The sequence below is a fragment of the Lacerta agilis genome, chromosome 13, assembly GCF_009819535.1.
Source record: "Lacerta agilis isolate rLacAgi1 chromosome 13, rLacAgi1.pri, whole genome shotgun sequence".
Lineage (NCBI taxonomy): Eukaryota > Metazoa > Chordata > Lepidosauria > Squamata > Lacertidae > Lacerta > Lacerta agilis.
In genome coordinates this window covers 9,680,275-9,697,687 of record NC_046324.1, presented here as the reverse complement: position 1 = coordinate 9,697,687, position 17,413 = coordinate 9,680,275, and the positions used below count along the sequence as shown (strand labels likewise).

General features: G+C 42.8%; 1 protein-coding gene across 10 annotated transcripts in view; it reads left to right on the top strand.

Moving 5' to 3' along the window:
- The window catches only part of MYO9A (myosin IXA), a 133,285-nt gene extending 116,329 nt beyond the window's left edge, over positions 1 to 16,956 (top strand). For 5 of the 10 annotated variants that reach the window (XM_033166767.1, XM_033166760.1, XM_033166761.1 and 2 more), the window contains 11 exons: positions 60 to 171; positions 871 to 932; positions 4,188 to 4,380; positions 5,162 to 5,290; positions 6,790 to 6,895; positions 8,191 to 8,322; positions 9,567 to 9,690; positions 10,859 to 10,912; positions 13,818 to 14,020; positions 14,348 to 14,490; positions 15,740 to 16,956. In XM_033166767.1, the coding sequence (XP_033022658.1) occupies positions 60 to 171; positions 871 to 932; positions 4,188 to 4,380; positions 5,162 to 5,290; positions 6,790 to 6,895; positions 8,191 to 8,322; positions 9,567 to 9,690; positions 10,859 to 10,912; positions 13,818 to 14,020; positions 14,348 to 14,490; positions 15,740 to 16,224 (1,743 nt within the window). In that variant the 3' untranslated portion in view covers positions 16,225 to 16,956. The remainder of the gene's footprint in view (positions 1 to 59; positions 172 to 870; positions 933 to 4,187; positions 4,381 to 5,161; positions 5,291 to 6,789; positions 6,896 to 8,190; positions 8,323 to 9,566; positions 9,691 to 10,858; positions 10,913 to 13,817; positions 14,021 to 14,347; positions 14,491 to 15,739) is intronic. The other 5 variants (XM_033166766.1, XM_033166764.1, XM_033166763.1 and 2 more) reach the window with 2 other exon arrangements.
- Positions 16,957 to 17,413: the final 457 nt, after the last annotated feature.

The following is a 17,413-nucleotide window of genomic DNA, read 5'->3' as shown; positions in this document are numbered from 1 at the left end:
TAAACACTCAAATCTGTTTTCAGCTGTCAACTGAATGTCAAACTGAATTTTTCATGTAGGTAGAAGAACATAATGGTCACATTTTTAAGGCCACTCAGTACAGCATTCCCACTTACTGTGAATTCTGTTCCTCCCTGATATGGATCATGGACAAGGCCTCTGTTTGTAAATGTAAGCATGAAGCGTTTATTCTTACTGATTTACTATGTACCCTTCCCATGCACTCCTTTCCTTCTTTCCTTTTTTAAAAAAAGGTTCTCCCCTCCCCCTTAATAGACATTTGTCTTGGATCCAAAAAGCATATGGAATATAATAGTGACTATTTGCGCATGAAAGTTTTCACTGTTTTCCCTCTTTGAAATCAGTCAGAAAAAACAGCAGCAAGTTGTAGTGTACAAACAAGCCATATTTATACCAATAGCAAGAAAGACAGTCACGGGAATAGAAATGTGCGCAAATCGAATAAAAAAACCCGTGAAATTCCCTGAAACGAGAAGTAATCGACTATAATGAGGATTTTCTGAGAGAAATACCATGCTATTTCCTGATATTAGGAGAATTATGTGTCCAGTTCCTAAAATCCACCCTGCCACCGCCCTCTGCTTACCCCTTCCATGACACAAAGTAGTTCAGGATGGGCACAGGTCAACTCTACAGTCGGTTGCCAACAGTGAGCACCAGAAAGTTGCATGTTCTGAAGGCCCTCCAGGTTTTAAATCCTGCATTTGCCCCATAGTTCTAATGCTGGAAGGAATCAGCAGGTGTGATGGGGCGCTCAACCAATTTCCCCTTTTTAAAATGCTTTCCTGTCAGCGTCAGCCACAATACAGCAGCATTCAAGTGTATTCATTGTTGTGTTCCTGATTTCAGTATGCAAGCATGCTTGCCACAGAAAGTGCTGCCTTAGGACCACAACCAAGTGCCCCAAAAAGGTAAGGTTTTTTTCATGTTCAGCTTGCAGTGGTTTTTCAATATTCCCTGATAATAACTTGCATTATTGGATTGTGAAGGACCTGAATTTTAGGTACAGAAAATCCAGATTGCTATGGCAAAGTGAGTCTTCTCCTAGGCTCTTGTCTTCAACTCTGCAACATAGGTTCTTTGTCAGCCCCACTTATCATGGAGAAAGGTGTTCATATCTTCCTAGAAACCTCACAGGTAATGGATAATGTAGGACCTGTGTTGCAACTGCCATAACAATATTGATTTTCTAAGGCCCTTACTATAACGTACGTGCCTTAGTATTAACCATTTGGTTCCACAGCACCCACTAATTTTATACTCCTAGTTTCCAGATAAATGAGTAATGAATATGAAAATAAGGAAAATTAATTTAGTTTCTGGCCTACCTCTAAACTGTTCCTTTTCATTTTTCTGTGTTTAGTTCATTCAGTCAGTGGCTGATGTGACTTTGGGTAATGTATTAGGACATAGCATGGACAAAACTGTGATGTTTGAGATATCCTTTGAGATATTCTCAGGGTATGTTTTTGTGGACCAGGGTGCCTAACTCTTTCTGTATGTAACTAGCAGTCTTTTTCTTTTCACTGTGAAGCCTGGAAATACATTTGGATGTATTTCTTTGAAACAATTTTGGTTTACGTTGTCCCTGGTCTGCCCGACCCAACCCCCCACCCCCCGGATTGTGCATGTGCTGTGTTGTGAATAAACCACATTTGCACAATTTCTGATAAACTGTAGATGATAGGTCATATACAGTTAGGGTGCCAGTTAGTCGAAAATAAATAGGATTTTATTTCTAATAAATAGCACAGCCATCTTAATCTAGCTGGGCCTAAATTTGCTGGGCCTGCTATCAAAAATTTAGCAAACAAGAAATGAGGGTATTCCATCCAAGTAAAATCTAGAAAATGTGAGGTTTTCCTCATACTAGAGGCTTAGTTGTTTGCTTTCTGGATCTTGTGTATTAAATGTTTAAATCTAGAAAAAGCAAGCTTGGAAATGATAATAGTAATGCTGGAACAATTGGCTTGGGATGATTTTGTTATACTGTTGTGGTATCACTGAGGTTTTATCTTCTTTGAGTCAGGGTTTTCCATTTTAAGAATGTTTCTAGTTTTTCAATGGTTACAGAAAATGTAACATGAAATGTGAATGAAAACGTTTATTGAAGAATTCAGCCAAATCTCACGACTTCTGTGGCCTTGGGGCCTACCTCGTTATTTGGAAACTTTTTGATTAATACTTCCTGGCAATTTCAGTCTAAAGCAGTATTTTCATATCAGGATGGTGTTTCAATCCAGGAATGTATTGTATGCCGAGTTTAGAAATTATTAGTGGATCTCAAACATTCTCTTATCTCCCGGTCATTTCATTTTAGGAGGGTTGCTTATAAAGAACCATTTTCCTCCTTTTCAGTGGCAGCCTTGTAGCTTTTTAGTGATAGTTTGCAGTGACTGATCATTCTTATGCCATAATAAAGAGTGCTTACAGGGCTGTCACATCAAAAGTTAGACTATGCTGTAATCCTAAGGAGAAGAGGCTGTAATACCTCAACCCACTGTTTGACCCATTTTCTTCAGGTGCATTCCTGCATGGAGAGCCTTATCCAGTGAAAATCACACCCTTTTTCATGTGTTAATTGTTATGTTGAATGAGAAAAAAGATAACCAAATGCTGGAAGATCCTGGTGTTGTGTCCCTTTCTCATTCATTCCTTGGGTTGAGAACTCTTTGCACTTATGATCAAAGCTTGCTTTAAAGCCCTGCACTTTTTCCCTCAGTCAGAAGCTCTTGTCTAGGTGGAAGTGTGGTCTTAATTGTTGGCTGCTGAGTCTTAAATGGTACAGTATAAAAAATGCATGTCCAGGTCTTCCAGTAGCCTCTTTGGCTGTGTCACAGCCTAGTCATGTCTCTGCACTGAGAATTTCTACTGTTATGCATTCACCTGCAAAGCTGAGGCTTGTGAAATGGGAGTCCCGCACTTCAGCAAACCAAGCAGTAAAGCCTAGAGAGAAGGGCAGAGTCAGCTTTGAATGGGGACTGCTTTTCATAGCCATTTTTTTGACTGCGGCTCCACTTTTAGCTGTTTTTTCCCCTTTGCTGTTAACTGCAACTGTGGTGCTGCTGCTATCACAGTGGTGTTAACACAGGAGTATAACAAGAACAACAACTATCTAGGAAAAGGCCTTTCATTGGTCTCTTATTCTTATTTGTACTATGCAGATTTATAGACTTCTTCACAGTATAAAGCCAATGAAGTAGTGCACAAGACAAAAACAGACTAAAACTAGGTGCCAGGCAAAAAGCTTTTCTTTATAACCAGATCTTTGGCCTTTGACAATCTGTGGGCTTTGAGAAGTGGGTGGAATGTCTTTAATGCATTGGTTTTCTCCTGAGACTCAGAGTGTTTCCCCATGGGGGTACCACAGAAATAATGTAGTTTGTCAAAGGAGCCGTGGATTCAAAAAGGTTGAAAACCTCTGCTTTAATGTGTTCCCTCCCAGTTTTAATGTCTCTTTCTAGGGTTGGTTGGTTGTAAGTCGCTTTGAATTGCCTTGGCAAGAAAAAGTGACAAACAAATTTAATAAATAAATACATAAATAATAATAAAACTGACAACACAAATTCTAAAAATAATATCAAATTCTAAAAATAATATCAATTCAACAAACTCTAAAAACAAACCATCTATATACAAACTGTAAAAGTAACAAAAGAATTTCATCAGATAAAGGTTTAAAAACTCCACAACTGTCTTTCAATATTGTCTCATATGTTTGAAAATTTTGCAATTGCTGTTTCTAAAACTATGTGCTTTAGAGCCAGTGTGGTGTAGTGGTTAAGAGTGGTAGACTCATAATCTGGTGAACCAGGTTCGTGTCTCCGCTCCTCCACATGCAGCTGCTGGGTGACCTTGGGCTAGTCACACAAGTCTCTCAGCCCCACTCACCTCACAGAATGTTTGTTGTGGGGGAGGAAGGGAAAGGAGAATGTTGGCCACTTTGAGACTCCTTCGGGTAGTGATAAATCAGGATATCAAATCCAAACTCCTCCTCCTCCTCCTCCTCCTCCTCCTCCTCCTCTTCTTCTTCTTCTCCTTCTTCTTCTTCTTCTTCTACCTGTTACCAGGATCCATCCTAATGCATCCTAGGTTCACTGAACTGTGGACAGTATTGTTTTGTTGCCTCTTAAAAGACACTGATAACCTCATCTCTCTTCCTCTAGTACGATCCTGAGCTTTCCTCGCGGCAATTTGGGGTTGAACTCTCCCGTCTGACCAGTGAAGAGCGAACAGTGCCATTAGTGTTTGAGAAGCTCACCAGCTATATAGAAATGCACGCACTGTACACAGAGGGCATTTACCGGAAATCCGGATCAACCAATAAGATCAAAGAGTTGCGGCAGGGACTGGACACAGGTGAGGAGCCCTTCTAGAAAAGAGGAATCCTCTTCCTCCTGATGACGTGTAACACAGATCCACACTGTTTTAGAGCTATAAGCTCAATTTGTACATCACTCCTAATTATGGTGAAGGAAGCTCGACTAGACTTTGGCATAATAGCTGAATTGACAAATAATTTTTGACTGTCAGCCAACAGACCAGAACTGGGAACATGCTTTGAAGTAAACCATAGTTTGTGCCAGCTTTTGTTTGCTGTTTGAACAGATAAGCTATAGCTATGGCCATTATGTTGTCACCAAGGGCTTATGGATTATAGAATTGGGTGTGCTGAACATAAGGAAGATGAAAACAGATAAGCAGGTCTTGACAATGCTTTTCTGCATGTTTGCAAGCTTGGGAGCTCAAACATTGGTTTGGACTCTAAAATCATAGTTGGCTATGATATATGAAGTTGACTTTTTGTATCTTATATAAGGATGACAAAGAGTTCAGTAGTTTCTGACCCATCCTCAACTGTTACGTTAGTATAGAGCTGTTGGCTTGATCACTGAGAGGCAAAATATATACCGTATTTTTTCATTTTTAAGACACCCCCATGTATAAGACGCCCCCTATTTTGGGGGACTCTGATTTAAGAAAATGGGGGGAGATGGCCCCTGTGTATAAGACGAGTCCAAATTTTGAACATTATTTTTTTAGGGGGGGGGGGGAACCTAGTCTTATACATGGAAAAATACGGTAATTTCCTTCTTAACAATTTTCTTCTACTCTGATTGCCTCCTTCTCTTTTAACTAGATCTTGAGAGTGTGAATCTTGATGACTACAACATCCATGTCATTGCCAGTGTGTTCAAACAGTGGCTGCGGGATTTACCTAATCCTCTCATGACATTTGAATTTTATGAAGAATTTCTGCGAGCTATGGGTAAGAAAATGTGTACTTGCAAATAATGACTGCTAAAAACCTGCCCAAAAAAGAATGCAGTTCTACTTAGAGGAGTTCAACCTCTTTTTTAAATACTGAACTAAAAAGTTTCATTTCCCACAATAGGATTGTACAGTATTGTGTTCTCTCCCAGTTGATCATTTCTACAGCTTGCTTTTTTGTCCAGAAGGATATTTGCATGCAGAAAGTCTGCAAGGTTGTTGTAGTATATTCCACTAGGACTAAACTACAGCAACACATTTTACATGGAGCTGCCTTTAGCTGTTCTGGAGCTTCAAGTTGAAGATAAGCAGAAATAACAGCAGGTGCTGTTACCATTATCACTGTATGCCACTATTCCATAGTTAAACCATCCTCAGAGTGGTTGTTACATAACTACAAAAAAGTAGTCAAAAGCAATAAATGAAAACATCACAGTAAGTATGCAGTAAATTTAAGCAACCCCCACATAACTAACAATTAAGATACAAAAACATACCAATAATTCAGCATATTCAAAATTGAATACTGACCCCAACCCAAACTCCTAAACAATACCCTACCCCAGAGGTTTTCAACCTTTTTGAGTCCATGGCTCCTTTGACAAACTACATTATTTCTGTGGTACCTCCATAACACTCTGAGTTTCAGGAGCACAATTATGTCATCCCTTGCCTGCAAAGCCTTCAACCCCTCACCTCTCTTCAGACACCCTCCCTTGTGGAGGTATCCCTCAGATTCCCCTCCCCTCCCCTCTCCTCAGGAGTCCTCACCCACTTGCTTGCTGACTCTGAGGCCACCTCAGCTCTTGGCAACCAGCACCCCCTGGCCAGCCCTAGAGGCACCATTTGCCTAGGGAGCTTGTAGCCTTTGGGAGGCAGAGACACGAGAGGGCATCCGAGGGAAGAGGGAAGAAAAGAGGGAGAGAGGCTGGTGCTGCCTGCAGTACACCTGACCATCATTCAAGGCGCCCCAGGGTGCCACAATGCACTGGTTAAAACCACTGCCCACCCCAATAGTCTCTAGACATCCTGAGCAGCAGGTTTTGCAGGCACAAAGATAAGATGGGCCCTGACCACTTTCACCAGCAACAGCTTTTGTAGCTAGACTCAGTCAGAGCTCCTCCTAGTGGAAATAGGCCAGCGAAGCAGGGAGGTGGGCTATGTATGGGTCACTATATGCTAGCTGGGTTCTTTCTTTGCACTGCAGACACAAGTCAAGTGCTGGTTTTTAAGTCCCACTAGCACCCTTGTTAGCAATGCTATCCCTGTGCCACATTTGGATTACAAGAGCACTTCCTCTCCTAGGAGGCTCACCAAAATCTGAGCATCAGGCAGCTTCTGAGACATTTGGAGGGGTAGAGTGAAGCCAGTGGGTGAGAATGGGATATCTAGCAATTGGATCTTAGATTTTAATTTGAAGAGGACTTTATATTATTGAAGAATTCTAGTGTGTGTTCCAGTGATTGAATTGAATTGAATTGAATGTGCTTTCTGCAGGTTTGCATGAGAGAAAGGAGGCCATTCGTGGGGTCTATTCAGTGATCAGCCAGCTTTCTGGTACTCATCTGAGTACCTTGGAGCGACTGATCTTCCACCTTGTAAGGTAATGAATGATAGCAGGATTTTTTTCTCTTTCCCTCAATGTATATCATCATGTAACATACATGTCCTCTATCTTCCTGTAAGCATCCTTGTGGTGGCAGACTGCATGCTCAGAGACTTTTACATGTATACTATAGCATGCAGTGTGGCAAGAAAGCCACCTTGGATATCAAGTTCTGTGTGTCGTCAACTTGCTTAAAATCACACTGATTATGATCTCCCAATGAGCACTATGGTCCAAGCACACACAGCAGCAGCTAGTCAGATTGTTCTAGGTACCGTATTTTTCGCTCCATAGGGCGCACCGGACCATAGGGCACACCTCGTTTTTAGAGGAGGAAACAAGATTTTTTTTTCTGGTTTTCCTCCTCTAAAAGCCCTGTTTTTTTGAGGATCAGCTAAAAGTTTTGTAGCTTTTTTTGCAAAGGGGGAAAAGCAAAGCTCCTTTTGCAAAGCGGTAAAAGCAAAGAGGAAAAGCCCCGTTTTTATGGGGTTCAACTCACATTTCTGCAGCTTCTAAAGGAAAGGGAGCCTTTTCTACAGTTTCCAGACAGATAATCTAATCAGCCAGTCACATGTCGCTGGGGAAACAAACAACCTCCCTCTGCAGCACATTCAACAATGGAGGCCTGGGCAAGGGGGCGGGGCTGAAAGGGAGCCGGGGACTCTTATCTCTCTCCGGATCTCTTGCTGATCAGCTGATGAGTGGGGTCCTTTCAACACCCCCTTTTCTCTTTGTAAAATAAAAAGCATGATCCTCTTTTGGCCCCTGGGCAATTCAGCTGCAGGGACCACCATTCGCTCCATAAGACGCACAGATATTTCCCCTTACTTTTTAGGAGGAAAAAGGTGCGTCTTATGGAGCGAAAAATACAGTAATTAGCCACTGTCCTTAAGTTCTCAAGCAAAACGTTAGCATATGTGTTTTTACCCTGTGGTCCTCATGTTAGTGGAAATATATTGTATTATTCTTATTCTAATGCACTTGGAGTTCTCAATGGGGCCAGCATATCTTATGATGTGTCTAACAGGCCAAAGAAATTGGCACCTTTGTATACCATCAGTGCTGAGGTCATAAATAGAAGAGGTGTGGCAAAATGTAGCACATGAATTGGGCTCTCGTGTTTTAAGGACAAACGTTCCCCACAACCTTTGAGGGTCCTTTCCCATATCTCTTTACATCCCATCCCCAACATATTTGGTTTTATTTCTCTTTAACCTGTTTCCAAACTTCGTAATTTCCAACTTGGTGCCCTCTCACAAAAAATGATGGTGTCATCATTTGGTGCTGTTTAGAATTGCCCTAGAGGAGGAGACGAATCGGATGTCAGCTAATGCCCTGGCAATTGTGTTTGCTCCATGCGTTCTCCGCAGTCCAGATACTACTGACCCTCTTCGGAGTGCTCAGGATGTCTCTAAAACAATCAGGTAAAAAATACATGCTGCATTGTAATTTCTGAAGCCTCCTCTATAATGTGCCACACCTCTGTGAGGCTGCCAGCCTTTTCCTCTTGCGCTACTTTGCATTTGTCAGAAGGGAGGTACCCTCTGAAAGCTGAGAGGGTGGGAAAGAATAGTGGATGGAAAAGAATAAGCCTTTTACATAGGAGGGAAACCCTCCAGTGCCTCTTTCTTCAGAGAACTACATAGGGAGATGGTTGCTTTTTACACTTTTAAGGAGTCATGAATAGCCTTGTGAGACACTATCAGCCATTACACCAACCCCACTCTAATCTTAGACTGATGAGCATGCCTAGTGACAATCATATCTCACACCAACAAAGCAGATGAAGGCCACTGTCCATACTGGGACTAGGAACAAAGATCCAAGGTTAAATGTGGGCATGTAGAGGTGAATAGCAATTAACACAGTTGTTGTCTGAAAAGGCAACTGAGTGATAGCAACACAGAACTCAGATGTGCAGATCGAGAGGAAGAAGGAGCAGAGGTCAAGAGAAAGAAAGGTGTGGCAAAATCAACTGTGAAAGAAAGTGAGATCCATCACTTTCCTACCTGCTCAGCTTCAGTGTATTCTCACTGTCTGGTGGGTATCTTACTAGTGATAAATTATTAGTAAAAATGGAAGTTTGTGAAAACCCTTCCCCTGAATGGACTGAATATGTGCAGTAGGGAGCAGTTCTTACACTTTCTATCTCCACTCCACTTTATTGTGTTCAGCCAGAAGTCTCAAAGCAACTTCTTTGTGTATTTAATTGTACATGATGATGAAAAATTGCATTCTTACCTCCAATGGAGAGAAGAGATGAGTGGGAAGTGATGTTTTTTCTTTCCCTATTGCAGTAAGCATCAACACCCTTCTTCTGAAATGCTTCTAATCACACACACACTTGCAGAAATTCCAGGGTTGGTGCTTTTGAGGGGCAGCCTTAGTACCTGCATACAATACACTGTGAAATTGTGGAGAATGTTTCAGGGGAATCGCTAAGGATGACCCATAGTGAGACTGGCCCTGTCAGTCATGTTGGTGGCAGGCAGGGAGTACTGCTTTGGAAATGAGATCCCTGAAATGGCAGCCATCAGAATAGACTTGGTCTGCCAGTTTCTCAGTCATAATGTTCAGAACAAGAAAATTTTCAGGTTTATCTCTTTGTGTTTACATTCTACAGTCAAATGTAGCTCAGTTTTCCATCTTAACAAGTTTTCTCTTTCAGCTGCATTGAGCTGATTGTTGTAGAGCAAATGGACAAATATCGGGCTCGCCTTAAAGACATCAGCAGCCTCGAGTTCGCGGAGAACAAGGCCAAGAGCCGGCTCTCGATGATCAGGAGGTCTATGGTAAGGAGAAGGAGTGGATGAATTCCTGGCTGACCATCATAACAGGAAGAAATTTATACCGAGACCCGTGGTCTTCCTGTCCCCCAGTCAGCCCACATTCGTTAGGGTAACTTTCCTCTTCAAGCGAGTATTTGGAGATGATAGATTGTGTGTTTCAATGCCACACTTGTTTAATAGCAGATTTGTTTAATACAATATCTTGGAGCTGAGAACACATCCATGTCTCTTCCCCCTCTCTCTCCCCCCCCCTCCTCTTCCCACTTCCCCAATCTCCTCTTCTTCATGTCTTTCCAAACCTTACACATCCTCAAAACCTTTTAACACACAGTTGGGTCTAGCACAGAAGCTAAAGTTTGGTTTTATCCTGGATTGAGTCTTCAGAGCTGCAGATATGTACAAAGCAAAAACTCAGAGAAGGTGGGAGCAATATGTATCTGGCATTATCCCACAAAGACCAACCCATTAGTTCCTTGGCGGGGGTCTGATATTTTTACTTCTCATGGTTGCCTTGGTGAATTTGGGCCACTTTAGCTTGTGTGTAATTGGCCTTCCTCTGTGAGCAACCCTTCTTAGCATCTGGTTCTCCTTAATCCTACAGTGTTCTCATCTGACACAGAACAGGCTTCCATTTGCTTCCCTCCCACATGCACGTGCCAGTGGGATAACCTGTGGTGAAGCTGCCGTGCATATTTCAGTCCAGCACATGCTGAGCTCCTTTTAGCAGGTTGCTTTCTCTTGCCTCGCTGCCTTTCTGAAATATGAAAAGCTTGCACACTGTTAGCTGGGCTGCTGAGTTGAAAGACAGTCTCCGGCGCTGAAATGGCCTGTGTTTTCCTCTGTTTGGAGATGAACACATGGCAGGCTTTGTAATGTGTCACATTATCTGCTTATATAATAGGGCTTGGCTAGTCATGTGGCAGGTGACCCAGTTACTGCTGGAAGCAAGCATGGGCCCTCTGAGTCCTCTCAGCATGCTTTATTGAGAGCACACAATCAGTGCGAATCCACCTCTTTTATGCAGCACACAGTGGCTTGTAGTTTACTTATGCTTTCTCACAGTTGCAGCTGAGATCTGGCTTCCATTTGAAAGCCTAGCGCCTCTTTGAGAAGGGTGATGGCACGTGCACTCTAACCTACTCCTTTCCTTTTCCTATCCTCTCTAATCCAGAAACCTGTACTCATTGCCGTTAGATTTATGAGCATAACCCGCAGTTCGATCCCGGTATGTATCAGAATTGCATTGCACTGACCTTGTGCTGTAACCCTCCACTCATTTCAGTGCTGCTGCATGCTCCATGCCCCAACACACTTCATAACTGTGTGTGTGTGTGTGTGTGTGTGTGTTCGTTCATTGGTTCGTTCTCTCTCCCTTAAACTATCCTTGGGTTCTTCTGGTAGAATAGGTGCCAATAGGGAGCACAGATGAGGCCAGTTTTCCATAGGGGTGGCAGGAAAGGACTCTGAATAGTGACTGAGGTTGCAGTGAGCCAAGTACATAGCTTTCTTTCAGCATCTGATCTCCAATGGTCTCTAGAGGAGGGTAAAACACCAGCCTTTCTCTGCTACTAATGGAACAGCTTTCCAGTCACAGATTGAGGCTGGACTTCCAGGCAATTCCAAACAACTAAAGCAGGGATGGGGAACATATGTTGGACACCAACTCCCATCAGCCCTAGACAGCAGCACCAGTGGTCAGGGATTACGGAAACTAGTCCAGCAACATCTGGAAGGCGCCACATTGCCTATCCCTGAACCAAAAGTATAGCAGAGTAAAGCTAGTTCACTTGGAAAGTTGTATTTGTGATTTGTGACCTTGCCATTCCCTTGAGTTGGTTTCCTTACATTTTTATTTTCTCCTTTTCTGCCTCCTCTACTAACCCTTTATTTATTTTCTTCTAAGTGATTTTTCTCTTCCTTGTCTTGCCCACTTGATCAATCCTTTTTTCATGTTAAGATCCTAAGCAACAGTTGCTTGGAAGAGGGCAAATTCAAATCCATCCTTCTCAAAAGCTATTTCCCCATCCAACTTTTATTAAACCTAACAACAGCAGCAGCAGCAGCAGCAGCAGCAACAACCAGCATGACCTTAGTTAGAATTCTCAAGAAGAACCAGAAAACAAGAAATAGTCCATTACCCTGCCAGAGAGGGGCAGTGTAGGAGTCTGCTTTCCCCCTCTTCTTGCTAGAAGAAATGCCAGTGGTAATTCTGAATCTTCCTTGCATATAAATGAACATAGGAAGTTGCCTTGCAGTGAGTCAGATCTGTCTAGCTCAGTATTGTCTCCAGGATCTCACTGCTGCTCTCCAGAGTATTTTACTTCATCAGAAGTGGGGTACTGCCAGTGTTGGTTCATCTTGACTGGTTTGTTTGCTCTGACCATAAGTGGCCCGTTGGATCCTAGGCAGGGATCTTTCACAACACCTGCTACTCAGGATGCATTTAACTGAAGCACCTGGGATAGAAGTTGATACCTTAGGCATACAAAGCACATGTTCTATCACTGAGATACAGCTCAAATAATTGGATTCAAGTTATATATTAAATACAGTCCTGTGTAATTTTATTTAAAAATGATGACACCACCAGTGGGGCATAACCACATTAGAGAATCAAACATATTTAAATTTAGATAAGCATTCAGGCATTACTATGAATGGAACAACCTGTCCCACACATACAAATTTAACATAGGCCTTTTCTGGAGGAGGTGGAGCTCTGGGGGTTGTGATTCTGAGCAGAGGAACAGTGGAGATGAGGAGTGAGTGGTGTTTCATCTACCTGCCACATCCCTGCCTCAAATCGCTGCTCCCAAACAACTTTTCCTCTGGGATTTCAAGCACATCTTTCTGAGAGTGCACATCTGCAATCCTTTAGGCAGAAAAGCAGCTGTACAGATTGGAGTACAGATCTGGCAGTCCGAGAGAGGGATTCAGTGCCTTCTCCCCACCACTTTTCTCCAGACCTCTTTCACTTGAAGCTGCTTCTCCCTAAGAAAAACAATTACTGTGTCTACACGTTGGTGTACTGTGCAATTGCCTTCATGCCCTTCCCAAAACCAACTGGCAGGGTGCTGAAGTAGATGGGACCATTTCATCTGATCCATCAAAAGTTGTTTTTGTGTTTCTATGCAGATTCTCAAGGGTGTATAGAAAAAAGATCTTTCACACCCCATTCTCACTTTTGCAGTTATTCTTCTAGAGTTCAATGCAATCTTGCAAGTGTGCAGTTCAAAGCCTTGACTCTTAAGAAAGCAAATTGTATCGAATTTGCTTTCAGTGCTTGGTTGGCTCTTCTTGGCACAGAGGCGCTACCTTGGAATTTTCTGTTTATCTGGGACTACAGGACACAGTGTCCATCTAAGAGGGGAAAGGGAATTCTTTCCTGTTATAAGTGCGTTGGCTCCACCCTTTCAGAGGTCCAGGATTGCTTCTCTAGAGCAAGCTTATTCAAGAAGAAGAAAAGAGACAGCACTAAAGGAAACTGTATAAATTGAGACAGGTGTGATCCTGTAGGATCCAGTTCCATAGGGTAGTCTCGAACTGCCTGAACATAATTTGAATATTTAATGGCACTGTATTCAGGGATAGCTACCCCCATGCACTTGTTAGTCATGGAATTTCACAACACAGTGCAAAATGGAGGATAATCAACTTTAAAGGTGGATTTATCTCTTGTTCTCAGACTTTCCACCTAGAAAAATACAAAGGTATTTTGTAATAATGTGTGGGAAGATTTTATATAGTACAGTATACTATATATAGTATTGCATAATAATATATATAACATATAGAAATCCAAATATTCTCTTCTTGCACAGATGCTTTGGGCAATAGACTGAGGCACCTTTGTTGTAAACTACATTTGTAGTATAAAGGAGTGACTTCTGATATTTGCCAAAATTCTGCTCATCATGTATAGTTGAAATGTTTTTTGTTTTTTTAAGAACCTCTGAAATAATTAATGTGTCCTTAAGTGTATATTTGCTTCCTGTTTTGTCTTTCTCTGCCAGTCACAAACAGGTCTTGTTTGTTTGCTCATTATATTGCATACATGTATCAGGGGTGTCAGTAATTTTCAGAGTAGGCTTAAAAGGCCGTGCTCCTCATTAGCACTACTGTGCCTGCAGGGCAAAGGTCGGCTACATCGCGGGGCCTACCCAAGTCCTTCATCTCCAGCTCCTCTCCGGTTGCCATCTGCCTCTGATGCTGCTGAAGAGGTCCTGAGTAGCGAAGAGGCCATGGAGGCGGAGGTCTCTGAGCAGCAGAAAGTAGCCATGCAGGAAGAAGAGAGGGTTTTGACGGAACAGATTGAAAACCTTCAGAAAGAAAAGTAAGTCTGGATGAGTGGAACTGAGGAGCAGGGAGGGTGGTCAAGGTTGCCCTGGTTCAAGAAATGAAAGCCTCACATAGGAGTTGCAAATTCAGATTGGGAGCAGGTTTGTGATAACCAAATGCCTTCTAGAATCACCCCAGATGTAAATACCTTACAATGTAACTTCAGTTAAAATTGTTCAGTTTCGTTTGCCCAAGAATGTTTGCTCCTGATAATGTTGTGTTTTCTAGTGATCTAAATACTCCAGTACTTCTAGACTCCCTGCTCACGCTGCTGGTTTCTCTTCTTCCCTTTAGTCCAATTGTTTTTTGTTTGTTTCCTCAGGGAAAACTTAACTGTTGAGATGCTGGTACTAGACCCAAGAGCCTCTGATGATGAAACTCTGGAATCTGAGGCCTCCATTGGCACTGCCCACAGCTCTGAAAACCTCAGTGTTGGTTATGAAGGAGACACTTTGGACAGATCAGGTGAATAAAGGCTGTTAATAGTTAATTTGTCCATACGCACAAGATGGGATTAACTATCTTTGGGTGTCTGTCTTTGCTTATGCATTATAACTGATGTGTCTGCTTTACCATATGTAAAATTTGAAATATAAATCAGTTTTGATGTTGCTTGGAGAAAATGGGATTCATTGCCTCCTGTGTGATGAATTCAAGAATCCCTCAAAAACCTGAGTATTGCAACTTTTGTGTTAAAGCAAAGTTCTAGACCTCATGGTGGCAGACAAAAGTATGGGTAGCCAGCTCCTGCAAAAGTTGACTGTATCAGGGAAAGAAATATCCCCTAGGCAATTCTGCATTCTAATACAGTGGGCGCTCGGGTTGCCAAAATGATCCGTGCGGGAGGCACGTTCGCAACCCGCAGCACCGTGTCTGTGCACGCGTGGGTTGCAATTTGGCGCTTCTGCGCATGCGCAAAGCACGATTTGGCACTTCTGCATGAGCGCCAAAACCCAGAAGTGACCTGTTCTGGTACTTCCGGGTTTGGCACGTCCGTATCCCGAAAACGCGCAACCCACAGCGAGCGCAACCCGAGTTATGACTGTAATGGTGATGATCTTAAAGGTCTTCCCAAAGTAATACAATAGAGAATAACCAACTCCAGCCTTTCAAAATACCTCCATAGTTTGCACACAACCTGCTCTGTGCAGCTCTCCCAGAGGTGATATGTCCAATTGGGTTAAATAGCAGAAGAGAACAGAATGCGAGGAAGAGAACTATTGATAGACTGGGTGCCCTTCCCCATGGTCCATTAGAGGCAAGAATGCTCCCTTCTCCAATTGGCTGATTGTCCTGGTACTTGATGAAGCAAATAAGTTATTCTAAGGGAAGAACAGAAGGGATCACCAGTTGGAGAAATCAGTGAGTAGGGAGCACAATGTTTTACATGCACCAGACCCTGGGAACGGTTGGGTTTGGAAGCAGGGAATATGTGCTCACCACAAAAAAGGAAGGCTTAGTTACAGTTCAGTTATGTAGCAGTTTGTTCCAAGTAGTATTTATTAAGGAATGTAAGAAAAAAATTCCCAAGATAGTTTTACAAACAAGTTGGGAATCCTACCAACATGTGCAGCTGTCTTTTTGTTTTGGATGTGCATTCCCATTAGTGGTTTTCCCTGATTATATTCTGTTTTCCATACAACTCAGTAAGATATGTGCATTTTGGGGTAATGCCAACACTTCTTATACTTCTCTTGTATCTGTTTTCTGCCAGATAGAAATTTAGCACTTGGCTTCACCAGACCCATCAAGGCAGACACCATCACTACCAGGCCTCGAAGGCACCTGAAGAAGCAGCAGGAATCTGTGGAGTCGGTAGACTCCTCTGTGTCTGCTCCATCTCTGTCACCCTCCCCTTCCTCTTCTTCCTCCTGCTTACCTCATGTAACTAGGAAGCGATTCCAGATATACTCAAAATCGCCTTTCTACCGGGCAGCTCCCTCTGGGGATGCCTCAGCACTGGAGCAATCGCCAGGGCACCTCAGAGGTTTGGATGACAAGCCACAGTTCACCACTAGAGGGACTTTCAATCCTGAGAAGGGCAAGCAGAAGCTGAAGAATGTGAAGAACTCCCCACCAAAAGCCAAAGAGCTCCCAGAGGCAACTGCCGGGACCGGCCGGAAGAGACACCCTGATGCTGCCGATTACAACAATGCCCAGCAGCTGGTGCTACTTGGAAACAATGAATTTATGGTATGAGCCGCGCCAGCTGATCGCAGCAAAATTGTAACATCTCGTCCATGACATCTTGCTGCTTCTTCAACACCGTCTGCTGCCACCAGCGTTCTGGAACTCAGTGTGTTGGGACTCAGTGTGCGCCCTCAGTAAACCTGAAGGAAGGAATAGCCGGTGAGCGGTATCTGCATATTCTGTCAGTCCCCAGTTCTGTCTGTGATGGGCAAGGGAATGTGGAAGCAGCCAAGAACACCAGAAGACAATTGGAGTTCAGGGTCCTATTCTTGATCCCAGCTGTCAAAGCAGCCGACTTTAGGGATTGGGTTTTTGCACTGGGATTCATAAGCATGGGCCCTCTTAGACGGACCCACAGCATAAAAGAGACCAAACTCTTGTTTGAAGCTATTCCTTATTTGCTTCATTATGTTGTCAGATATTTAAAAATGTTCATTTCCACCCAGGCACTTCTCAGACAACCGTCAGGTGCATACCTGTTGTGGAAAAGAGAGCTTTTTGACTTAAAAAAAAGAAAGAAAAGGTCAGAATAACAAATGCCAGTTTGATTCCAGATAGGTCAATGCCAAATATTTGTGCCGAATGTTCAGTAGCCATAACCACAACAGGTGTTCTGTTCTCAGGGCACAGGATAGGCAGCATAAATATTAGGAGGTAGAACCCTTTGTTTTTCTGGCTATGCCCTGGACACACTCTGCTGCTACATGAGCAAAAAGCGCCACAAACAGACTGACGGGCAGGGGGAAAAAGTCACTCCCAGAATCACTTTACTCATGCAAAATGCAGATGGGTGCAGAAGCAGTAAGGAGGGCTGCTGTCGCAATCAGTCTGTTTAAAATGTGATTTAACATCACTTTTTTGCTGAACATCAGTATTAAGCAAAGTCAAAACAAAATCAGAGACTACTTGAAGCTCTTTGATAGTATTATGGTTACTGAAGTTCAATGTAAATATGTTTTGTTTTGTTTTTTAACTTCCCCCCCCAACAATGTGGGACTTAACTCCCCCCCCTTTAATGTGGGACATTTAAGCCAGGAAGGTAAAGGCAGGGGGATGCTAGAATTAGATCTGAGGTCTTGACAGTGAGAAACAACAGAAGGTATTCGTTTTTTGCATCCTTATGTCATGAGGTAATTCTCACCAGAACCTTGGATTTGGAGCTTTCAGGAGTTTGTCTTTGTGATGAAATAGCTGTGAA